Raw genomic sequence first — 26,192 nt, 5'->3', positions numbered from 1 at the left:
TTGGGGATACAAAAAAAAAAGCAAAAGACAGCTGCTCCCCTTTAGGAGCTTACAATTTCACAGAACAGATGATAAGCAAACAAATATGTACAAATAAGCTACATACAGGATATATAGAAAATAATTAAGAGAAGGAAGGCACTAAAATTAGGTGAGGTTAGATTCTTGTAGAAGATGTGATTTTAGGGAAGTCAGGGAAGGTAAGAGGTAAAATTGAGGAGGGAGAAAATTCCAAGCATGGGGGACAAAGAAAATGCTTTAGGCATTTTGAGTGGAGTATCCTGTCCATGGAACAGCCAGGAGATCAGTGTCATTGGATTGCAGAGTATGTAGCAAGACTGGAAATGTAGGAGGGGACTGGTTATGAAGGGGTTTAAATGCCAGAGTATTTTTTATTTGATCCTGAGGAATGATGCTGGAGTTTATTGAGTAGATGTATTGGGGTTGGGGAGTGAGGGTGGCTTGTTTGGGCCTCTCCTTTAGGAAAATCACTTTAGTGACTTAATGGAGGTTGGATTAGAGTGGGGAGAGACTTGTGGCAGACAGACCCAAAAGTATGCTATTGTAGCAATCCAGGTGTGAGGTGATGAGGTTCTGCACCAGAGTAGTGGCAATGTCAGAGGAGAGGATATATTTAAGAGATGTTGCAAAGGTGACTATTCTCACTACATGACTATGAATCATGTAACATCCTGATCTTAAAAAGAATCAAAAGCATAGATGAAGGGGTGGCCAGATGGCTCAGTGAGGAAGAGCACTGGCACCAGTGTCAGGATGACCTGGGATCGAATCCAGGCTCAGATACTTAGCACCACACCTAGAAATAACTGGCTATGTAACCTTGAGCAAGTTACTTAACCCCAATTGCTTAAAAAAAAAAAAAGCATAGATGACTCTGTTGGCTGTAGAAAGAGGCATGGTGGGTGTAATAGGTTGCAATATTCTACCAATTGATGTTATGCTTGTGAAAAAATTGAGAGTTAGTGTGGTACAATGGAAAAAGAACCATTTCTGGAGTCAGAAGACTTGGGCTTACTCTTACCTCTCTCATCACTCACTACTCACTACTACTTGTGGGATGTTGGGCAAACCAAGACCAAGAAAGCATATGAGAATGAGTAATAGAGATAACCTAGGTGTGCAAATAGAAGACTATACAAGCAAGGAGAAAGTGGTAGGGGGAGCCAGCATCACTTTGAGTTGGTCAAGGGGGACAGAACACACATTTAGTTGGACTTATAACTATATTCAACTCAACAGGCAAAGAGGAGGTGGGGGAAGAGAAATTTAGGAAGGGATTAGTTATAAGCAAAACAAAGCTCGATTTGGAGAATGGATAGTGAAAGGAAAGGAAAGGAAAGGGAAGGGAAGGGAAGGGAAGGGAAGGAAAGGAAAGGAAAGGAAAGGAAAGGAAAGGAAAGGAAAGGAAAAAGGAAAGAATAAATGAACTGATGATTGGTGTCAGGGTAAGGGAAAGAAAATAGGTACAAGGTGGATAAATAGGTCACATTTAAGCAGTGATCACTAGTGCTCATCTCTCACTATTCTTTTCTTCTTTGCAAATAGGGGGAAGGGTATAAAAAGAAAAAGTATTGGAAAATAGGATAGAAGATGTATATATTAATAATCATCATTGTTTTGAATTTACCTATAAAATGGAAGAGGATAGTAGGATAGATTAGAAATAAAGGATTTTTATTTACTTTGCAAGGAAGGAGGTAATTGGGGTTAAGTGACTTGCCCAAGGTCACACTGCTAGTAAGTACCTGAGACTGGATCTGAACTCAAGTCCTCCTGACTCCAGGGCTGGTTCCCTATCCACTGTGCCACCTAGATGCTCCAGAAATAAAAGGTTTTTTTAAAAAATGGGATACCTAGGGGTGGTTAGATGGCACAGTGAATAGAGCGCAGGTCCTGGAGTCAGGAGGACCTGAGTTCAAATACAACCAGAGACACTTAACACTTACTAGCTGTGTGATCTTGGGAAAGTCACTTAACCCAGTTGCCCTACCTTTCCCCTGCAAAATAAAAAACAAATAAAAATGGGGTACCAAACTCAACAAGACTGGTCTTTATGTATTGCCAGGTTTGTACTTAAAGTAGTTCCAGGTTGGTGGGACTTAACCACTGCATGTGCTCTTTGGTAATTAATGACATTTCTGTGCCATCCTGAGGCACCAGAGTAAGACTTTTATGAAGGATTCTCATTGTTATATATGCTTTTTGAAGTTCTATTAACTCAAAGCATTTCTTTAGCTTTACTAATGTTTGGCCTCTTTCAAACAGCAACTACCTTGGCATATCAGATGTCACTGATTATTAGCATTGAGAACCTGGTCCACAAGACTATATGAGGTTCACTTAGATGAGTCAAAAGAAGCTGTCACTCAGACATCTCCTTAAAAAATACTGTTCCTGCCTAGAATGGGAGGTTTGTTACAACATTGTTGAAAGAGCAGGAATGAACAGAGCCCTAATGATAGACAGAGACATCAAGTATTGGTCTCTCTCCCAGCTTTACAAATGGTGGTACTGCACTCTTACTTAGCAGGCATGAATGTCTCTCTAAGGCGTACCTGGTTCTGAATCTCCTGTATCATTAGTCATTCATCATGGAACTTTGTAAATTCATCTTCCTAGTTCCTCAAGATAGGATTCATCTTTTAGTGGTAACACATTATACCTCCGTTAATTTGTTTATTACAGAAAGTAATTAAGAACCTATTAGAGAACGATCTTGTAACATGACTTGAATACTAAACCTGAGAATTGGATTACATTTGTTAGTATTGGATTGGGGGAAGTTTTGCGGGGTTCAACATATAGTAAAACTTGACTATCTGGAACTCTCAGGGAATAAATCATTCTGGACATTTTAATTTTCTAGAAAACTGGAGATTTGTCCATTTAATCAACAAAACCTTTTTTAATTAAAAAAAGATTAGATAGTATTCTTCATAAAATTTATTGCACAACTTTTTTTGGTGGCAAAAAGAAAATTAGGGGGAAGTGGGTTGCTATCAGTTGGGAAATGATCAACAAATTGAAATTTAAGGGGTTGGAAGGTTTAACCCCACCTCAATCAATGCAATTATTGAAGGCCAGACATTTCAATTGAATCAATTAACAGAATAAACTAGGTATGAAGAAATTTCTTACAACCTCATCACAATGTGAATAGGTCATTAATTAATTTGAGAGGATTGTGGTACTTTGACCACTGAATGAAAGTAGATGATGCTAGATAGGAAACATCTTATGATTACCTGAAAGAATCATACCTCTGGGCCTAAATATGAAAATAGTCATCAACCTAATGGTGAACCAGTCAAAAAGAAAACCAGTCAACAATGGAGAAATACAAATTTTTTACCTGAGAATTTCAGTTCCAGAGTTGGACCTAAGTCTCCACAAAGAAATTAGTCTTGGGAGAAAAGATTTTTCTCTCTGCTTCTCCTCCTTCTCCCTGAATGATCTCAGAGAGACTAGAGATCTAGTGGCCAGTGCATCAAGCTGGGATCAGAGACTGGACTGGTAGTTTAAGTGAGAACAGAATGACACACTGAGGACAAATGAATTTAGAAAGACAGTCAGCCAAGGAGAGCAGCAATTTCTGAAGCACGACTCTTTTCACCAAAGAATATTAGCCATAGACTCAAGGAAGAACTTCAGGACATAAAGTGTTAAGAATCATGAGTTACTCATTTGCCATATCTTGCTATCACTGTACTCTAAACTTGAGCTCATTTTTCCCCACGTATCTGCATATAATTAAATGTGCTTTAGGCTTTTTGGGGGGAGATAGAAATGTTTTGTAACTTATAGTATCTTAGTATATACCTTTGTTAAAAGCTAACTGAGATCAATCTGATTATAAATGGAAAGCATACTGATGGGGGCTCATGAATGACACTTCTAGAAAATCAGGCCTTCAAGGTCACCCATTCCTAGAATTCTGAGAGAATATATAGTCAAATGAATCTATGAGGATCCCAAAGTGTGAGTGCAAATATTAGCTAGCAAAATGAGACCAGTGGGGGTGATAAAAGAGTAGTGTCCAAGACTCAGACAAGACTGTCTGGGTTTGGTTCCCATATCAGATTCTTATTAACTGTGTTACCATACACATACGGTTTAACTTTTCAGAATCTATTTCCTAAACTGAAAAATGAGGGTTACCTATTTACCTGTCACAGGATTTTTGTAAGGAAAGTATAATGTAAACCTTAAAGTCCTACAAAAATATGGTAACAATTCAACTTGTGGAGATGATTATGGAGTATATGTGTGTGTTCAGGCTTAGGGAATGGCTTCACAAGGCACTAAATCAGAACTGTGAGGGACAAGCTTGTCACACTCATGGAAATGGTGTTGTTTCCTAGATCAACGTTACATAAGGCATTGGTCCCATAGTATATTTTTACCTCTTTAGAGAGATTTCTTAATGTGTAAACACATGAAATATAATGAGCGTAGATTAGATGTCTAAAAATTCTGCGACTCTAGAATTATCTTAAGTGGTGGAATTTCAAGCACAGTGGCACCTGGATGAAAGAGATTTAGGGCCTGAGGGAGGACATCAACATTCAAATCACATTAAGTAAGCAACTGCTTGCTAATTAAGCTGGCTCTAACCAGGAAAGTGCTGCCAATTAGAATGACCAAAATCTGTGTTGACCCCTTATAGTCCAAGGTTTTATTTAGCTCAAAGTATCCAGGGAGCTTTTCTTACTATTTTATGTTAGTTTGTCTTTATATCTGTCTGAGACCAAGGGAAGGTCCATATTGCATGTGCTTAACTATATCAGTCCATGATGATATAGTCTTTTTCTAGGTGGACAGTTCCCTTGGGCTTTCATGGACTTCAAACAGTAAACATTTATTAAACCCCTACTATATGCCAGGCATGTTCTAGGCACTAGGAATACTGCTGTCAAAAAAAAAAAAACCCAACTTCATATTCTATGAACGTACATGTCCACAAATATATGTACACACAAAGTAAACACAGGATATTTTCAGGAGGAGGTTTTGGAAACTGGGGATGAGTGAATGCCTCATGTAAGATGTAACATGCAAACTGACTTCCTTAGGATGACGGAGATTCAAGGGGCAGAGGTGGGGGTGGGGAGGGGAAGATTCCAGGCCTATGCAAAGAGAAGGAAACAGGAGATGGGATGTTTTGCTAAAGGTCAGGGTAGCCACTTTGGCTGGACCTTAGAATTCATTAAGGAATGTAATATCCAACAAGCCTTGAAAGTTTATTGGATCCAGATTGTACAGGAGATTAAATGCTAAATAAGTGTTTGTATTTGATCCTAGGAGATACATGAAGCTATTGCGGTGTCTTGAGGAGAGTGACTTTTGCTTTAGGAATATAATTTTGTCAGCTCTGCAGGATAGATTAGATAGGAGACAGATTCAAACCAAGGAAGGCCAATTAGTACACTTCTTGCAGTGGTTCTGGGAAGAAGAGATGAGACCTTGAACTAGGGTGGTGACTATGTGAGTAGAGAAGTGATTGATACCAGCTGCATCATGGAGGTAGAAGCAAGACTTTGCAAATGATGGAATGAATGTTTTTCCCTTGGGGAGGTGGATTGTCTGGGAATGAAGAGATTCTCCCTCCCACCCCCATACCAGCATTCCCACTCAACCCTTTCTATTCCTTTCAGTTGACCCTTCTGGAAAAACACTCTATAACAGATGTTAGACCAATAAAAATAAGTTCATAACAAATGGTATTCTATGCGCTTAACAAATTCTTAATAGGATCAACAAGGTGAAGTGGGACTCATAGTTTGACTCTGGCAGAACATTTCCACTGCATCAACTCCAGTTCTGGGACAGTAAGTTTGGGTCACAGGATGTCATAGCCACAAAACAGTGTGGAAATAACAGCCCTAACAGTCTAAAACTCTAGGCTAGTTGGAAGACAACTCACTTAGAAAGGGAAGATGAATCAAAAGGGAGGGAATGGAGATGTTAATGTAAAAGGAAAAAAAAAATCTAGTTTTCAAGTGATCAAAGACCAGCTTCCTTGTGTCTAACTTTTTAAATAATTTTCTCACTTAGCAAACGGTCATAAAACTCCTGGGTCTGACCTCTAATCCTAACTCTTACAAGTTGCTACCTATATGATGTTGAACAAACTTTACCTGTGGGGGCCAGTTCCCTCCTCTGAAAGATGGAGATTGGACCAGGTGAAGCTTCTCATCTATTCGCTTCAAATCACCTGAACCCACCATCCCCTGGCTAGCTGGCAGGACATTAGTCACTTTGTCATGCTTCCTAGCGTACCCCACCAAAAAAATCAATGTTTCCGAAGCCTAAACCCAGCTCATTGTTCCCTATTAATGAGTGAACACTGGTGAATTCTAGAAAGAATAGGATTAAGATAGAAAAAAAGCCATATAAGAGATCAACAGAGGGCATCTCTATTAAGCCTTGGTTTGGCCACCACCAGGCCATTATCTATCCCTGTGTTAATGTCATTAGCACTTTTCTGACACCTCCTACTTAAAACCCTAGAAGTCTGAACCATGAAAACCAGCCCTCATCATCTCCATTCATACTGAAAATCAAGATCAAGGCAGTTTTATCCCTGCTACTCCATGGGAGGTTTTTATGCTCTCAGAGCTCATTGTAAGAAACCTTCATTTCATTTTGTTGGCTTCACAGCCAAATTTCCCTCTTCATAGTCCCCCAGTAGGTCATGCCTGGTAAGGAAATTGGTGTCATTGAGAGCCCTATCAGGATCCTTCCCATTTAGAAGGACTGAAGGGCTTTGGTAACTTAGATTACCCAGTGATTTTGGTGAAGAACATTCTCCTCAAAATTGTCATAGGACCCCTTTGCAACTCTTAAAAATTGAGAAAACCAAAGAGCTTTTATTTGTGTTTATTTTCCATGTCCTAAATAAAACCCATAAATTTTTAAAACATGTATTCATTCAAAAACAATCCCATTATATGCTAACAATCTAGTTTTATGAATAACCATATTTCATTCATAAAACATAATTAGTGAGACACTTGGCATTGTTTGAGATATATTTGGAAAACTTTTTGACATCTGGTTCAATGGAAGAGGGCTAGATTCTCCTATCTCTTTCTGCATTCAATCTGTTGTGATATATTGTTTTGGTTGAACTATATGAGAAAATCTGGTCCCACAGACATACATACTTAGAAAAGGGAGATAGGCATGTAACAAGCTTAGTATTATTAGGAAGATAGTTTAGACCCTCAGGGTTCCAAAGACTACACTTTGAGAAGTGTTGCTTTCCATCATTCCATGAGAGAATCACCTGAAGGAAAGGGGGATGAATGGATGAATCTTCTGCCTTCAATTATTTGAAAGGCTTTCGGGTGGAAGATTCTGCCTAGCCCCACTGGGTAGAATTAGGACCAATGGATGGAGCTGTCAAAGCGACAGATTTTAGCTAAATGTAAGGAAAAACTTTTGCATTGCCCAAAACTGGAACAGGATACACAGGAAAGTAGCAGTAAGTGACCAACTCACTATAATTCTTGTAGCAAATGCTGCCTGATCATTTCTTGGGTATAATATAAATGGAATTCACGTTCTAGTCTAGTTCAGACAAAATGACCTCTGAAGTCCCCTCTGACTCTGAGACTTGACGCTTTTCATGACATTCCTGGTTAGATAATTACAGTGTATATGGGCATCTCAGCAACATTTTCTCATTTTTTCTGGCCTCCTAATTCTTTCTGTTGAGTATACACAGGTAACAAAACAAAACAAAACAAAAAAAGCACACAGTTTATTGATTTATATATTTACATATTTTTATTAGAATTCTTCAAAACTCAACAACTGGGCAACATAACCAAAACAAAAGAACAGAAACAAAAACAAAACACAGAACAATATCCTTTAAACTTGCACCACTTACATATTTATACATACTGTATTTATATATATTTATATATATATATATAAAAATATTTTCAAGGACTTAAGGGTTTGGGAATATTCAAAAGACATTATTGCTACATCTCAATATTTACATAAAACACCACAAAACAATTTTAAACATCCAGCCACTGCAAAGTAACTTTTGATTTAAAAATTAAAAAAAAATTATAAAAATATAACCTTTCAAGGCTATCTGAGACAAAACTTTCAGTGAAGTACCTAGATATCTACAATTAGCAACTGCTTTTTTTTTTCCTACCGTAACTAATATAATAAAAGCTGATGCTACGGAAAGGAAGGTTCTGGTGACGAAAATAAGCTCCAGGATAACTAACTGTCTGCATAACAATTACCCCCAAAGAACTCACCAACTTTTAGAAACAGCATAGGCAAGTCCAGTGCAAATGATTATCTTCCTATCAGTGGCCAGAGATCTGCCAGGAAGTATAGTGGAAGGAATGGGGAAGGGAAGAAGGAATATGATGTAGACAAATGGGAATTCTTGCTCAAAACCTCTCACATATTCATGTAATAGTTATTTGATCTGGATAGCTATGGAGTTTATAGAAATGGGTACTATAACAAAATCCATTACCTGTGCTAGACACCAAAAGGTATAATTGAAACACAAGCCTTACCAGTTCAGTGGGACCCAGAGCAGAAAAGGGGGCCTCAGAAACTGTATATAAACAGCAGAGTGGTCAACTGTAAATAGGTACTTTAGATTCTTCTCTCCTGATTTGGCTAATCTGATGTGAACGGATGAGGCAAGAGAAACAAAGGCAGTATTTGGGAAGGAAGCAAAGGCTGCTTTGTGGGTACCTGAGCACCCTCTTGGACTCAGGACTAGGTTAGCCTCCAAATAGATTATCTATACATATACACACGCACATACATACATCTTTATATATAATATATACTGGCCCAGGGTCCAGGGCATGCCTATAAATGAGGCTGAATCTAACTTTGTTTTCCTGCTACATTAAGGATCTGTATGAAATAGCTCGCTTTCTCATGCCTGCAGACATCATGCAATAGATAGGTAGACAGATATTGCAAATGGCATCCAATGCATCGGCTACAAGGCGATTCTAGGATTTGCAGGCTGTTTATGGGAAATCTGTACAGCAAGTCAACAAGCTTAAAGAGACTCCTAGGGCTGTGCTTTCCTTCTTTATAAAAGACGAAAAAAAGATGACAATGAACTGCTTATGTGGCTTTGACTCTTAACAGAGAGCCCTAAGCCCTGGGGAAACTCTGGGGTTGTGCATGAAAGCAAATGTGTGGAGTTCCTCTCCTAATATACAAGGGCAATTTCTTTAGGGAGCCATGTAAGCACTAGCCATGCAAGCACACTGCTGATCCACCCTGTCTACCCCCTTGCCTAAGCTGCCACTATTAAAACAGGAGGGAAAGCTTATGTGGTGGCTGGGATGCCATTCTTTGTGTCCCACCTGGGAAACTTGCAACACTTTTTCCAGGGCTCATGAACCTCTCTGACATGAAAAATATAGTTTTCATGCAAGCAAGTAGGCATTTTAGGAGACTTATTTTAACATGGTGTGCCTTCCCTCCTTCCCTGACTCCACTTCTTACAACCTGACATTTTACACAGAAATGCTTGGCTATGGTGTCTCTTAGGAGCACTCATGAGGCAGAAAAAAGGGGCACCCCCAACCAGGGCCTCTGATCCTGTACCCCAACTGCAAATGTGACTAAAAAAGGCCAAAAGTGATCAACTATGTCTACTTATTATCTGACAAAGGGAAAAAATCATCAAATAACAACCTCCCTTCACAGGCCAGGTGTCCAAGGGGATTGTGGTCAATACCCCTTTTCCTTTAAGTCAGGACCTATATGGATTTTGCCCAGCTAGCTCCTAACTGAGAATATGTACAACTTCTGCCTTTGCATTGTGATGATGGCTGCAATTGTGGTGAGTGAGTTCATTCAGGCTATGACAGTGTATTCACAAAGGACAGAACTACAGCAACGCACCCACTGTGCTAGAGTGGCCGGCAAGTAGATGAACAAAATAAAAGTCGTGGAAACCAAAAGAATTGGCCCACCCTCCTTTGGGCCCAACACCTCCTACTTCAGGCATCTTCATGGACAAGCAGGGGCTGAGTGGATGAAGCGCTGCTGCCCACGGAATTAATTCTCACAGAGTGGTCAACAGGACTCTCGTGGCTGGGGCTGCTGGTTGTAATGTTGGAGTAAACCTGAGGAAAGCAAAGTCAGCGTAAGCAAACTCAGGATCATGGAACTTCTGAGGAAACTCCCGCTATCAATGAAGGCAAGTACTTGCTTTGGAGTTCAGTCTTCAGGTGAGCTTTACACACGGGCACTGTGCATTTTTTTTTTTTTTAGCAATCGGGGTTAAGTAACTTGCTCAAGGTTACACGGCCAGGTGTTTCTGGGTGGGTGCTAAGTGTCTGAGCCCGGGATTCGATCTCCAGGTCTTCTCAACACTGGAGCCGGTGCTCTTACTTGCTGTGCTACCTGGCTGCCCCAGCACTGTGCATTTTATCCTGGCTTGGAGGATCCCATCACTCAAGAATTTACAAGGCACTGTTGAGTCAGGACTTGGAAAGCCTGGGACCTGTGTGTCAATCTACCGTGTATGCAGTGGCTATGGCTTTGGGCAACACAAGTCACCTCACTACCCTGGGCCTCCTTTCTTCCATTGTAAAATGAAGGACTGGAGGATTTCTAAGGTCCTTTTCAGGGCTAGCATTCTATGACCCAAGCCACTTCGATGGGAAAACCCACTATCGGTGGTGGGGAAGGAGGAACAAGTCACAGCCCCTGCCCCAAGGTCTGAATGGGGGATACCTTAGAACAAGGTGGGGAACCTGCGTCCTTGGGCGCGGCCTTTTGACTGAGCCCAAGTTTTACAGAACAGATCCTTGTAGTAAAGGGATTTATTCTGTGAAGTCTGGATTCAGTCAAAGGGCCACACTTGAGGACCTAGAGGGCCACATGTGTCCTGAGGGTGTAGTTCCCCACCCCTGCCTTCGACAAAGGAGAAGAAAAAAGACATCTATGATCAGTCAGCATATACTCACGTGGTTAGTGCTGTCCAATAGCTGCTGTTCGATGAGCTGTACGATCAGCTTGAAGGTGGGTCTCTGCAAAGGATCCGCATTCCAACAACTCTTCATGATCTCGTACCTGCAGAAACATGACCAGCCAATAAGGCAACACCACTTCTTCCTCCGTTGGCTTGTCCTCAGGTGTGTGAAACACATCCTTCCCTGCTGAATCCCTCCACCGCTCACCACACACATCTGGCATATAACAGTTGCTTAATAATCGATTACTGATGGTCTGATGGATGCACTAATCTAAAAGGTATTTTCCAGACCAGGAAATCAAACAAATTGGATCATGTCTGCCTAAAGTCAAATGTGTTGTACATTTAAAATGCCTGGGTAACTTGTCTTATCTTTGGATGACATGTTATTAAAAAAAAAATGTGCCACAAAAGTGACCTTTGGTCAGCTGTAATAAAATAGAATAGGGCATAAGTAGATGGTTCATGGAGCATTGGGCCTGTAGTTAGGAAGGCTTGAGTTCAAATCTAGCCTTAAGACACTTACCAGTTGGGTGACTGTGGACAAATGACTTAACCTCTGCCTTAATCCAATGGAGAAGGAATTGGCAAACCATGTCAGTATCTTTGCCAAGAAAACCCCAAGACAGCACTAACATGCTAGGGTCCCCAGGGTCACAAAAGGTGGGACCCAAGTGAACTCAATAAAACAACAAAATGGAAAATCTGAAAGGCATGCATTAGCCCAATTCCTCCCCGCCCCCCCCATCGCCCCCATGTTTTCCCCTCTTAAAAAAGAAGGTCAAAGATGCAGGCCTCACATTTCAGGAGGTGCACATTCCGGACTGAGCATTCGGAAACCTTCTTTAATCATCTTGTAGAACTTGGAATCAACAGGCATTCCAGGGTATGGACTACTTCCTAAATCATAAACATGGCCGAGTCAGAATTAATCTGAAACACTGAAAACCACCCCAAAATAAAAGCCCTGGGGAGGCGTCAGGAGGTGATCCATGGTGAGGGCCATTTTACCTAGAGAGAACAGCTCCCAAAGAAATATTCCATAGGACCAGACATCACTTTCAAAGGTGTAAACACAGTTGAAAATACTTTCAGGTGCCATCCATTTCACAGGGAGCCGGGCCTGTGAGGGAAGAAGAACAAGGTCAATACTTTAAGAAACTCCCAAGACTGCCTAAAAATGGTTGCTATGGCTGCATGTGGTGGAAGGAGGGGAGGAGGGAGATGGGCTCAGTCCTGGGCTCCCCCGGACTCCTCCTCTGAGAATGATTATCAAAGAATCTTCCAATTGCAAACTTTCCTCATTGCTCTGGAATACCTGACCTACTTTTAATACTTCTAACAAGGAGAACCTCTTTAATCTTCCTTCTTTCATTCTCTTAAACTATAGTAATATAGTTAGTGGACAGACAGCTGGACTCAGGAGTCGGGAAGATCTGAGTTCAAATCCTCCCTGGCTGTGTGACCCTGAGTAAGTCACTTAACTACTTTTAGACTGAGTTCCTCATGAATAAAATAATGTTAATAATGGCAATTATCATAGCAGGGTTGTTGTAAAGATTAAACAGGGAGGATTAAACACTTTGCAAACCCTAGCATGTTACAATAAAAAAGAGCTACTTTTTCACTATCTGGTAATCAAAGGAAACAAATGTTTAATGGTTCTTAAATGTGACAACCCTTCAGACAGTTTGAACCAGAGCCCCAAAAGCTGGAACTCAGCAAAGCCCCTCAAAGAGCAGTCAGGTTCAGCAAAATTACCGCTGACATGAATGTAAAGGTCATATACCCCAAATTTATTTCCTGATTTTAATTTAATTCTTAACACCTCTAGAAAGAGACAGTATGGCTAATATGGAGATGCTTTGCATGTCTGCAAATCTATATCAAATTGCTTGCATTTTCACGGAGGAGGGAAGAGAATTTGGGATTCAAAATTTTAAAAGGCAAATGCTAAAAATTGTTTTTATGTGTAACTGGGAAAAAATAAAATACGTGTATAAAAACCCCCCACAATTCTAGAAAGAGCTGCCTTATGACAAAAGATAACAATAGTGCCTTTCTACCCTTCTTTTCTCTCATATTACTGTCCTTCCAGCAGTCAATGGTCCAGTCTAACCAAAGAGAACTCGGCCATTTCTACCAACTTCCCCCAAACACATAGCCTGGCAGCCTGTTTTTCCCGTGCTAATTCCTAGGCTGGAAAAGCCATCCCTACCCCCATTCTTGCCTTGAAATCTCTTCTCAAATGCCAATTGTTTCCAGAAGGATAACTTCCTTGATCCCCTTGGCTGCAGCACGTTCCCCCCCGCCCCACCAGACATGACATTAATATCTTGTTTCAGAACTCTCAAATATGATGTTGTACATTACAGCTATCAGAGTTGAGTATCATCACCTTTCTAGTCCATGAATATCTTGAAATACTTCCCTCTAACAAATATTTCCTTCTAACAAATACTTATCCCCATTGAGTCGGCAGAGTAGGAGCCTAATAAATATTTATTGTTAAGCTGTATAAGGAGGTTCCACAAATAAAGGCAGAGGTCAGAACTTATTTTAGTCCTGAAGAGAGGGTTGTGGCTAATGGGAAAGGCCTCATCTGCTGGGCAGAAGAACTTAGGAGTCCCAAATGTATGTTTGGCATCCCTCTTACCTCAAGGCAATTTTTTCCATCCTGGCATTCTAGTTTTGCTAACCTTCTAAGCTAGGTATCTGATAAAGTTAAGCCTTGAGCCAGGGTGGGGAATCTGTGGCCTCCAGGCCACATGTGGCCCTCTAGGTCCTCAAGTATAGGGGTTTCCCTTTCCACCTACGGCTGAGGCTTGATGCACAGAAGGAGCCAGGTCCTTCCATGTACAACTCCATGCTTCATTCCAAATACATTCCAAGATCTTAACTAGTACCTGAGGTAAAAGGGTATGATACTATGGAAAGAATGCTGGACTAGGAGGGAATCAGAGGAACTGGTTTCAATTCCTGTCATTTACTAGCTTTGGGACAGTTCACCTCTCATCACAGAATCTATATAAAGCTTACAAAACGAGAGGGTTGGATAAGACAACTATTAAGGTCCACTCTGAACCTAAATCTATAATTTTATGACTAAATAGGGAAAGGGGCTGCCAATCCCTAGCACAGGGCTAAAGAGGTTAAGCTGAGATGGGGAGATGCCAATTCCCAAGAGGGCAAAGGGAGGTCCTGCATTTAAGAAAGTAATAGGGAAAATGTTAATAATGCAGATTTAACTTTAAAGTACATCATAGGCTTTTCTCCCAATAGAACTGATTATTAAATATTTGCCAGCACATTTAATTGCCCACTTTATATCAGGTACAGTGTGTATTGGGGGGAAAAATAAAATGAAACTGTCTCTACAGAATAAAAACAAAACAAATAAAGTAGTTATAAATAAATATGGGAGAGGGCATTAGCCACTGGTGGTAGAAGGAAAGGCTTCAGGTACAAGAGGTATTGTTAGCTTTTTAGTAAATAGCTAGGTGGCACTGTGGAAAGTGCAAAGTCATTTAACATAACCTGTCTTAGTTTACTCATCTGTAAAAATGGGGTAATAACAGCACCTATTTCCCAGGATTGCTATGAGGAGCAAATGAGATAATTTTAAAGCACTTAGTACAATGACTAGCACTATTAAGTACTATATAAATATGTAGTAGTAGTAGCAGTAGCAGTAGCAGTAGTAGTAGTAGTAGTGGTGGTGGTGGTGGTGGTAGTAGTTCTAGACTCCTTTGTTAGTCTGGTGAAAACTATGGTCCTCACTCTCAAAATGTTTTCAGATGCATATAAAACAAAATATGCAGGATTGCAAAGGAAAGCAATTCTATTGAGAGACTTTGAAAAACACAGATCCCAGGTTAAGAAACTCCTTATGCAGAAGATGGTGCTTGAGATGAGCCTTGAAGAAGTGGCAGGAAGGAGGGAATACATCCCAGGTACAAGGAAGGTGCCAACAGGGACCTCTGACAAATGTCTTAGACCACAAGGGGCCATAGGCAAGAAAGGGCTAATGACGTTGATGCAGCTTAAGTCCATCACTCCTCCGAGGAAACTCCAGCTAAGACTGTAGGGTCACCTCCACACCACAATGTTGGCTGGTGCAAGGGAGAAGGAGCTCAGCACTTGAAAGGTTGGGGACGCTGTTGGTCATCAGGAAGTACCAGGTGTTTCAAATGAACAAGCAACCTTGGGGAAGTCACTTAACTCTTCTGGGCCTCAGGGGGTTGTCATACACAAAAGCACTTTGAAATACATTCTCTGCAAACTATCAACATTAATCTCCATTTCTTTATTGATTAAAATGAGAGTGCTAAAATTCTGGATTTATCTTCTAGATTTGGGGATTATCTTTCACATAATGAGCATTTTCAACTCAGGGGAAAAAATATTTCCCACTGTGACCTTCAGGTCTACATTTGTTACACTCCAGCAAAATCAAATTCTTTGCTATTCTCAGTCTACAATGAAAATTAAGCCTATTTCTGTTTCCTTCATGAGCCCCATAATTACACAATTAGCATCAGGAATTCTATTATCGGAATGTTAGTAGTAGTAATGCTCAGCACACCATGCAAACTCCGTTTTGGACATACTTACTTTGACTGCTAAACAGCACGAAAGACCCCAGATGGATTCATTCCCCTGCCCCCCATCCCACCAAAGCTTTTCATTCCCACCTGAGAATCTTTAGTATTTCAACTAGCTCTCAAAAAGGTCATATACTTACATTTCCTTTGACCACATAGTTGGAATCATTCTTGATGTCTCTGGCCAGGCCAAAATCACAGATTTTTGTTATTCGACCATGGGTAAGTAGAATATTTCTGGCTGCCAAATCTCGATGAATACACTATTAGGGCAAGAGAGGAAAAAAATAATATTAAGCATTTTAGTTCCTCATTTTAACAACAAAAAAAGGTAACAGTTTTTTTCTTTTCACATACTGAAGAGCTGTATCACACAAAAGCAAAGCATTAATATTTTTCTTACATTGTACTGAAAATTATGCTTTGAGTGATGTGATATTCACATTGAATAATTACTAGAAATTGTTTTTTTTCTCAAAATGAACAACAGGTGCCTATTTTCCCCCCAGGACTTTTCTCATTCAGTCTTATCAAAGAGGAAGGATAAAAGGCAAATTACTTTTTTAAAAGTTTTTTAAAAGCCAAAACTGAAAACGAATTATATCTATAGCTCCTCTTGCTATGACTTCCTAAAGGAAGAGCTTAGCCAGTGATGCTAATTTTTAAAGACCTGGTGAATCATAGGTTCTAAGAAAGATGGCCCTTTTTTTCAACCACCTGGAGTCCTTATTTTAGTCTGTTAATTGTTTGCAGATGTCACAGATGATGATTTAGGACAGGACTTTTCAAACATACTCAACTATAAATTAACACATTATTAAAATTCGTTAGACTTGACTGTTTCCACAATTGAAATGTGAATTAGGTGTAGGAGAAACAGAGTTGTAGACACTTTTAATGCAATCTGAGTGGAGAAGGAGCTGCCCACTGGGGACCAAACTTGAGCAATCCATTTTTTCATTTTTTCCTTCCTTCCTTCCTTCCTTCCTTCCTTCCTTCCCTCCCTCCTTCCTTCCTTCTTTGCCACATAGGGTATCACATCCTTACCTGTGGGTGCTCTGCCCAAAGGGAATAGAATTTTAATCTCTGAAACTTTTTTTTTCTCTTAAAGACCAGCCTTAACCCCAAATCACTCTGGTTTTCAAGTATTGGACAAAAATAGGTCCCAGGTCAAGCCCTACGTGGTCATTGCTTGGGCCTCACTGTCTCAGAATGAATGGAATTAACAATTGTTTCTCTTTTGGTCAGAAACCCTGAAGGTCTTTCCTTTCCAGACCTTTTTTTTTTTCCAAAGAGGACATTCTTTGCCTCATTTCTTACTAAGCCTTGATCACTGAATGGGTGCTGCCTCGGTCAAACTGATGCTGGTTAAAGACCTTAGCTCAGGGAGGCAGCTAAGCGGAGCAGTGAATAGAACGCCAGCCCTGGAGTCAGGAGGACCTGGGTTTGGATCCAGCCTCAGACACTTAACACAAAACTAGCTGTGTGACCTTGGGCAAGTCACTTAACTCCAATTGCCCTCCAAAGAGGGAAAAAAGAAAAAGACCTTAGCTTAAAAAGGCCAAGGTGCCCCACTACATCCTGGGGCAACACCAGTTGTCCTGATCCTTATCTGGCCACTGGACCCAGATGACTCTGGAGGACAAAGGGAGGCGGGTGACCTTGCACAGTCCTCTCTCACTTAAATCCACTTCACTTGCATGTCATGGCATCACTTTCCTGATGTCATGGTCCTCTTCCAGAAGGGAAAGACAAACAGCAATGCTAATTAACCATTAATCCATGAACCATTCGATCTCTGAATTAACTTTGGCCTCAGTAGAGCACATGAATTAAGGATATGTACAAATTTTGACAAGGTCAGCAATTCAATGGGCACATGTGAAAATCTCCATCAAGTTCAAGCTCCCCGGAATTTCAATCATCAAGAAGTCTCCATCCCACTTAAAATTCATATTAAGTTATGAGTGGATACACAGTGCCTCATATGCCAGTACTGCACATACTTCAGAAACGGCATTGTGCAAGGGTAAAAGATGTCTGATTTGGAATTAGAACACCCGAGTTGATAGCCCATCTTTGCCACTTATTGCCTATGTGACTGAGCAAGCCACTTCATCTCTCAGAGCCTGTTTTTTCATCTGTAAAATGGGGAGGGGGAGATTAGAGAGCTTCTTAGTCGTCTTCCTGTTCTAAAACCATGACTTGGACTTTTTATTCGGCTTCACTTTCACCAGACATTGGAAATTAAAAGTAAGGAACATCACCTCTCCTCAGCAATTCATTTAATTTAAGGTGACTTTCATGGCCCAAGAATTGTACCTTGACAAAATGATATTTTAATTTCTTTCATGGGGAGATTCTCTATTCTAAAAACTAAAGGAAAAATTTAATCATTTCATCTCCTGTGAAGACTCATGGAAAAGTAATCTGGATAGGGTTGTATGAACTGGAAAGGCAATTATAAAAAGTAGCTAAGACATGAGAATATAACAAATTCTCAACTGCTCAGGGTTACCACCCTTCAAAGTGACACTCTCCATTACACTGTGGCTCGAGATCAAGGATTCTTAACCTGGGGTCCATGATCTATTTAAAAAAAATTTTTTTTAAATAACAGCATTTCAGAATAATTGTTCCTCTTCAGAATCATATGTATTTATTTTATTTATTTACAAGCACTATTTTGGGGTGTCTAGGTGGCGCAGTGAATTGAGCACCGGCCCTGGAGTCAAGAGGACCTGAGTTAAAATCTGGCCTCAGACATTTAACACTTACTAGCCGTGTGATCTTGGGCAAGTCACTTAACCCCAAGTGCCCCTCCAAAAAGAAAAAAAATTTTTTTTAAAAAGCACTATTTTGAGAAAGGGTCATAGGCTTTACCAAACTCTTAAAAGAGTCCATAGCTGAAAGGATTTTGGCTTTTCTGAAGCCGACTTCCACTTACATTCTTAGAAGCAAGGAAACTCATGCCCTTTGCCACCTGGTAAGAGAAGCTCAATAGGTCTTCAATGTCCAACGCCAATTCATCATCTTCCATGATGGCGGTCGTCACATCTCTCTCTATGTATGAGCCTATTCAATTAGAAGTTGCAGAATCTTCAAGATCACCTCAAAAAGGTAAACAGCTGAAACTTAAAATAAGGGCAGTAAAGGAGGGCCTTTTGGTGCCTCTGCAGGTCTTTGAATGAGACTCTGTGATTTATTCCTGAGATCTTCCTACTGAAATGCTGAATGCCAGAAAGCACAGACAGTACGGGACTAATGGCCGAAAAAGTCAGCAGCTGCCTAGGATCTGAGGGCCCAACAATGTGTTTAGGGGAGTGGGTGAGTGGGAAAACCCAATGAGACACACTTCTAAATGTTATTTTTAAGCAAAGCAAATAATGTTACTATCAGAAACATCCAATGTCTTATCTATAACCTCCAAAAAGGAAGAGAGGTCACTTTCAATATCCTGGGCTAACAAAGGGGAACATAGATGTAAATAACCCCTAAATCCATGGAAATGCAGTCAACCATAGAGAGATATGCATGGACACTTTACTTTGCAGGGCTGGTCTCATTTTAACCTCCCCCCAGCCCATTCCCACTGCCAGTGAGGATATTCACCAACTGAGAATCTTTCTTGCCAACAAGTTGCTTTGATTGGTGACAGGGTATGTCATGGTAGAGAAAGGTTCTGGATTTGTAGTCAGAGGACCTGTTCTTCCCCTTACTACCCATGTTGCCTCGGGCAAGTCATTTAGCCAATTTCATCTCAAGATTCTTTACATAAAATGAGGGGATTGGGGATAGAGTCTCTCCAAAGATTCCTTCCAGATTTCATTACTAAGAAATTGCTACCACTAGATATTTACCCACCTACTCTTACAGATCTCCTCTTATCAGCTTTTGTTGGGACAACGTAAGAAACGCCTGGTTTCATGTCCATATATTCATTAGCACCATCGCTGTGTGCAGAAAAGCAGAGTTAACATCTCTTGACTGAACACCTTTTGCTAGACATGTGGTTCATGGAGTACGTGACTGAGGTCCCTTTCCAGTTAGAAGGTGGTTTCAATATTTGTGTTCAACAATACAGAACTAAACTTAGAAGCATTTCTTTTCTAGACTATGTATTCAAAAGAACTAATCAGAAACATCATAAACTCTATAAAACTATATTACTAAAGAAGAAAAAAAAATAAAGAGAAAAGGAGCTTTTGAACCATGACACGAAGAAGTACAGAGATTGTTAACATTCAGATATTGATGGGAGAGCCTAAAAATTGAGTTTGGTTTAGATAAACACCAATAATTTGGATGATTTTCTGAACCATCTGGACCTCTCGAATCTGCAACATTTGGCTGGAGACTCTTCAAGATTTCTAGTACTTCCTGCTTCTGATTTGCATGGAAACGCCATGACAACAGTCTTCTGCACAGTATTTCTGGTGCTTCCAGTCCCATATGGGATCCCAAAGCACAAAGTACATTAGAAAGGAGCAAAAGAAATGAGGTTAACATATTAGATTTCCTCTCCCTGTTCCCCCACTTTAAAAAGTTTATGCCAGTTTCAGAAATTAGCAAATGTTCACCCTTTCACACAAATAACATGTACTTTAGAAACAAGGTTGGAGGGTAAGTTAGCACTCTACTCTTATTGCATCTTGGGGACACCTTGTTGTATTTGTTAAAGGAAACTCCACTTGGAATGAAATACTGGATGCCAAAAACTTTAGTGTGAGGCAATTTCACAGGTTTATTTATTTCTTAAAAGCCTTAAAACCAAATAAAACGTCAACAAGACATTATAAGAGCGTTCACTACATGCAGAAGGCAGTAACAACACACCAAAGGTGGATCCTTTGGGCAGGTGAGCACCAGAGAATGTAAGCTTACTGGGGTCAAGAGCTCTTTCATTTTTGTATCTACATCACCAGGGCCCAACAGAATACAAGGAAAATAGTTGTTGTTGTACTAAATGATGGTTGGACTGAACTGGATGAAGTTACATAAGAATTAGGAGGATGGACCTTCCTTCATGGAACATATGTACAAATATGTCGTGAACACTATGAAAGATGACACATTTATAGACTCCTGCTGATATACAGCTAGAATTAATGAAATAACTCAAACCACGCTGATCAAGTTGGGAAAAGCTTCTTGTATGCGCTAAGTGGTAAAGATTAAGAGTTGCATATGGAGGGGTGGCTAAGTAACACATTGAACAGAGCACAGGCCCTGGAGTCAGGAGGACCTGAGTTCAAATCTGGCCTCAGACACTTGACACACTTACTAGCCGCATGACCTTGGGCAATTCACTTAACCCCAATTGTCCTGCCTTCCTCCTCCAAAAAGAAAAAAAAAGTTGCATATAGAAAAGTGATATTGGCACAACATGAAGGAAATTTCTTCTGGCAGTAAGGCACATGGACCTCCCTCAGAAGGAATGGGAACTCTTTACCATAAGTGCATGAAGGAATCAATGGGACAAAAATTAGTTGGGACTATATGGCATTAAAAATAATTACTGACATTTATAGGACTTTAAGGCTGTCTCACCTAATGGTCTAGGTATCGTGGAAGTAGGAGTCATTCTCAAGGTAGGGTAAGTATGAAAGAAAAACAGATGTGTTTATATGGCATCTAAGCAACAAAGGCAAATACATAAAAAAAAAATTTCAGGGTTGTGCGAGGATGGGGGGTGGAGGAGAAGTCAAACAGTAGAGAGACAGGCTTTTAGGAGGGATACCAGAGCTTTCTGCTTTTCTAACTTAAGATTTTAAGAAATTTATTTTGACAACTGACAAGTCTCAAGATAGCAGTAAGCTTTTGCGTATACCAAATTAATGATAAATAAACTGATGGTAGCAGAGACAATATTATGGAAAGGGACTAATATAAGAAGAAAGAGGCATAAAATTCATTCAGGTAAGTCTAAAGCTTAGGAAAATGCAAAAAGAATGCAAGGGAAGAAAACATCAAACAATTTTAAAAAAATTTTTAAACTTAAATACCTTCCATTTAAATGATTTATTAGCTTGGGTTCTGCACCTTAAGTCTACCTCAGCTCATTTAAAAAAAAATTCAGCCTTGATTGCCAGCTTTCATGACCCCGTATGTCTCCTATGTACTACTTATGTAAATCAGCCTTACCATGAAGACTCCTTTGACTGAAGAAGATTCTTATAAAGCGCTGCTTCTGCATTATCTTCATGCTTTGAGCAAATAAAGGAATCCCGCTTTCTTCTCAAAAAATTCAAAAGATCACCATAGCAACAATATTCTGTAATGACCAATGTGGGCCCTATAGGAGAAAAGAGTTAGAAGGGGCTAAGTTTGTAGAGTAGCCTTCCTGCCCAACAGCTGACTATGGTTGTGGAGGGCTCTGGCTTACTCATACCAAACAATCTGATTTTTAATTCCTCTTGTCCAAACAAAATAACATCTGATAGTGGTGTTTATTGAACTGCATCATCACATGGGGTAGAGAATGAAACAAGTGGCTCTTTTTTATCCTTGGTTTTCCTATGGGATAAGTCCATGTCTAGGCCCCAGGGCATCTGCTTGGTTTTGCTCATATCCTGATGGAAGTTATTTCTTTTTTTTTTTTTAAAGCAATCGGGATTAAGTAACTTGCTCAAGGTTACACGGCCAGTTATTATTTCTGGATGTGGTGCTGAGTATCTGAGCCCGGATTTGATCCAGGTCATCCCGACACTGGAGCCGGTGCTCTTACTCACTGAGCCACCTGGCCGCCCCTAAGCAATTGGGGTTAAGTAACTTGCTCAAGGTTACACGGCCAGGTGTTTCTGGGTGGGTGCTAAGTGTCTGAGCCCGGGATTCGATCTCCAGGTCTTCTCAACACTGGAGCCGGTGTTCTTACTCGCTGTGCTACCTGGCCGCCCCAGGAAGTTATTTCTTTCAAATGTTATAGTATTATCAGGCTTCCAACATTAATCCCTTTGATTCACTTCTGTTTACCACAGAGTGTGACACTCTGTCTGTAATGTGATGGAAATGATGAAGGCAACATCCTCTGTGGTATAATAAGGAAAGCCGCTCTCATAGAAGAGCCTGCTGAGACAAGACTAACGTGGGGTGGAATTTTAGGAATCTGAATGGGGAAGTGGGGCTGAACTGTTACCTGGGCAATGAGTGTTCCTCATTAAAGGTATTTTAATTTTATGACTATGTCACTTCAGCTCAAAATCAATGAGCTATGATTAAAATTTACTTACTAACTACTCTTTAACAATTCATAACTCTGTTAAAAAAAAACAACTACTTTTCTATAACTCTGTCCAACCTTGCTCACCTTAAACATGCTTTGTTCTTATACTCCAGGTGGCATATTATTTTTCTAATCAGATAGGCTGAGCTCTGTTGGTGCCTAGACCCTTTCCAACTCTGGAATTCAGGGGGTCTGTCAGAATAAGTAGACTATATTCAAAGCTACTACGTCCAAACCCATCAGGCTAAGATTCTTTTTAAAAAATGACTATTTTACAATTCTCGAAAGCAAAACTCTAACGAGATAAAAAGAACAGTGTAATGTCTCACGAGAAACTTTCATCAAATGCTCTGGTCACAAAGTTCTCCTCCCTTTGCTAATTAGGCAGAAAGTAAAGGGTTTCTGAACGTTACCTCCAATAGTGCATGCTCCAAGAAGATTCACTATATTCATGTGGTTACCGAGGTAACTCAGGACCTTCAGTTCAGACATTAGAGCTTCTCGTTCAGTTAAATGGGCACTTGCTGGAATTAGAAACATCTTATTTAGCAAGTTATGTGGATAGTGGGATGATGTTGCTACTACTCATTCGATCCCCAGGACACTTACGTTTCAGCATCTTCACAGCAACGGTCATTGCAGCATCCGATTTAAACAGGCCATAGGCAGTAGCCTCAACCACTTTCCCAAAAGCTCCTGCACCAAGTGTTTTCCCTGAAACAAACCCAGTAGAGGAAGTGTTTTTACTCTTGGATGCATGATATGTGTCTTTAAAGTAAATAAGGCAAAGGAGGAAGGAAGGAAGGAAGGAAGGAAGGAAGGAAGGAAGGAAGGAAGGAAGGAAGGAAGGAAGGAAGGAAGGAAGGAAGGAAGGAAGGAAGGAAGGAAGGAAGGAAGGAAGGAAGGAAAAGAAAAGGTATAAAGAAATAAAGAGGCAACTTTGATTATAACTCTCCCCCCTTAACATTCATTTCAAATCACTCTTCTTATAGTCTTAAAATTCTAATTGAGAAAACAGCCATGATTTCAGATAGAATGAAACAAAGGAAGTTGTCAGAATGATTTCCCCAAATTCACTTTTAAGAGTCCACAGAAAGGTTACATGGAAAGCCCCCGTTTCTCACTGACCAAAACTCAGCCTGTTTCTGGGAAACTCCCATTTGTGATCATAAGGAAGTTGTGTTGGGTCTATGTAAACATAGTTGTTTCCATTTATCTCTTCCACAACTTTCCACTGAACTTCATACATAGGTTTCTATTGGGGAAGAAAGAAGAGGAAAGCATTACTCAAAGAGAGAAACATCACCTTCTGATGCTAGGTTTCCATCCACTATCCTCTAAATAAGAAAGAGCTGAAAGTTACCTGGAAATACTTGTAGGTTAGAAATATTACGATGATGCACATCAGTCCTGCTGCTACCACAAAGCCAATCAGTAAAGGTGTGAATAGTGTGTGCGAGGTGATTTGTTCTGAAAGGGAGAGAGAGCATAGTGGAATTGTAGCCCAGAAACAATGATCAAATCTCTTCATCCCCCATGGATTACTGAAAGTGACACAGGATTTAAAGCTCGGTCTGGCAGGCCCTGCTGCAATCAATTCAACAAACATTTATTACTGTGAGCAAGGCACTAAGCTAGGTGCTGGGAGACAGACAGACAGAACACAGAATCTTCTCTCAAGGAGCTCACCATCTGACTGGAGAAGACAAACACTAGGGGTTAAGAAACATGGGAGATCATGGGGAACAATGGTTGACTGCAAAGAATAGGTATAGCCAAAGTATGATGAAAAATAGCAGCTGAGAGCCCTTTCAGATGGAGCTGAAGAGCCATCAGGGGGGAAGGGAATGGCATTAGAGTTGGGTCTTGAAAGAAAAAAAGGTGGGAGAGGAAGGAGAGGAGGTGAATCCATCAGTTCCAGGTATGGGAGACAGCTAGAGTAAAGGCTGAGAGGACAAAGGGCAGGACAAGGATGTCAGTTAGGGAATACTCCAATATGGTGGCAACCTAGAATATATTGAGGTGTGGTTGGAAAAGTATATTGGGAGTCAAATGTTAAGAGTCTTTATTGCCACAATAATCCCCACAGAGTGGGTGGGGAGGGAATGCTTTATCCAATAAATAATGGGGAGCTACTAAAGGTTTCTAAGTAGAGAAGGGAGTGATCAGAGCACTGCAATAGGAATGTTATCTTGTAAAAGATATACTGAAGTGCAGATAGAAGTAGGAAGACCAGTTAGGAGGCTACTATAAGAGTTTAGGCAAGAAAATCAAAGTTTGTGACACCTAGGATAGTTTTAAGTGTAGAAGAAATGAGTTGAATGTTATTCCTAAAGCAAAATTAAAAGATCTTGTCCACTCACTTTGCATAAAAAATGGAGAGGACAACATCCAATGTAAGGGACTTGGGTAAATGGAAATATAGTGGGTCTAGTAACCCAGTTAGAGATGTGAAGACAAAGGAAGGAGGATGTGTTTGCTTTTAGGTATGTGGGCTACTTGTGTGGCATCCAGGTAGAGAAGAAGAGGCAGCTGGAGATACCGAAGCTCAGGGCAGAGCTTGGGGGTAGAGATTTGGAGTCACCATCACTGAGATGAAACCTGAAGGTATGGGAGTAGATGAGTGCACCAGAATGTACAGGAAGTAGAGAAGAGAATGATAAGCTAGAAAGAAGAAGAAACAGCTGGAGAGGAAGAGGGGGGACCATGAGTGCTGTATTATAGATGCAAAAGTCAAAGGGAAAGAAGCTGTATCAACATACAGCAGGTGGACCAAAGGCTACTCCCAAAGGACAAAAAAGATGAGGACAGAAAAAAGGTCATTGGGCTTCACAATAAAGAAATCACTAATGGCCTTTGGGGAAACTTGTCAGATTGGATGGGAGCTGAGCTGAGTGGGGAGACAGAGGCGAGAAATGCTGTCTACTCCCCTCTGGTTTGGCAATAAAGAGACACAGAAGGCAACAGCTAGAAGGGGAGCTGGGTTAAAGTAAAGGTGTTTCCCTTCCCCTGACAACCTCAGCATGATTGCTGACTAAGGAGACTGAACTAGTTGATTAACACAGGACAAAAGAGGGGATTGAACAAGGTCAGTCAACAACCACTTGTTACACACTTATAAGGTGCCAGCCTTGATGAAAAGAACTATCTGCTCCTGTTAGACTACAAGAAAACACTAGATAGACAAAGCCATTGAGAGAAGGTGAAAGGAGTTGAGGGAGATTCATGACAGATGATCTCCAGTCCTCCCAAGTCAAGAGGCCTTTAGGCAACTGGGACAGAGCCAGACTAAGGAAAGACTTCCCCCCCACACACATAACTCTTACCAATGTGAAGGCCCTGATGGAAA

The 26,192-nt window shown here is 40.5% G+C and overlaps 1 protein-coding gene across 2 annotated transcripts in view; it reads right to left on the bottom strand.

Annotated features, from left to right (window-relative positions):
* Positions 1-7,798: 7,798 nt before the first annotated feature.
* The window catches only part of KIT (KIT proto-oncogene, receptor tyrosine kinase), a 97,920-nt gene continuing 79,526 nt past the window's right edge, over positions 7,799-26,192 (bottom strand). For both annotated transcript variants that reach the window (XM_069105252.1, XM_069105253.1), the window contains exons 10-21: positions 24,207-24,313; positions 23,972-24,098; positions 23,453-23,557; positions 23,257-23,367; positions 21,766-21,916; positions 19,486-19,574; positions 18,569-18,696; positions 15,762-15,884; positions 12,029-12,140; positions 11,818-11,917; positions 11,010-11,115; positions 7,799-10,163 (exon numbers count right to left, since the gene is read on the bottom strand). In XM_069105252.1, coding sequence (XP_068961353.1) covers positions 10,038-10,163; positions 11,010-11,115; positions 11,818-11,917; positions 12,029-12,140; positions 15,762-15,884; positions 18,569-18,696; positions 19,486-19,574; positions 21,766-21,916; positions 23,257-23,367; positions 23,453-23,557; positions 23,972-24,098; positions 24,207-24,313 — 1,385 coding nt within the window. In that variant the 3' untranslated portion in view covers positions 7,799-10,037. The remainder of the gene's footprint in view (positions 10,164-11,009; positions 11,116-11,817; positions 11,918-12,028; positions 12,141-15,761; positions 15,885-18,568; positions 18,697-19,485; positions 19,575-21,765; positions 21,917-23,256; positions 23,368-23,452; positions 23,558-23,971; positions 24,099-24,206; positions 24,314-26,192) is intronic.

This window comes from Petaurus breviceps, unplaced genomic scaffold (assembly GCF_028583685.1).
Source record: "Petaurus breviceps papuanus isolate PSGF00001 unplaced genomic scaffold, PetGlider_PUasm1.0 76, whole genome shotgun sequence".
In the NCBI taxonomy this organism is placed as follows: domain Eukaryota; kingdom Metazoa; phylum Chordata; class Mammalia; order Diprotodontia; family Petauridae; genus Petaurus; species Petaurus breviceps.
This window is presented reverse-complemented; position numbering and strand designations above follow the sequence as displayed.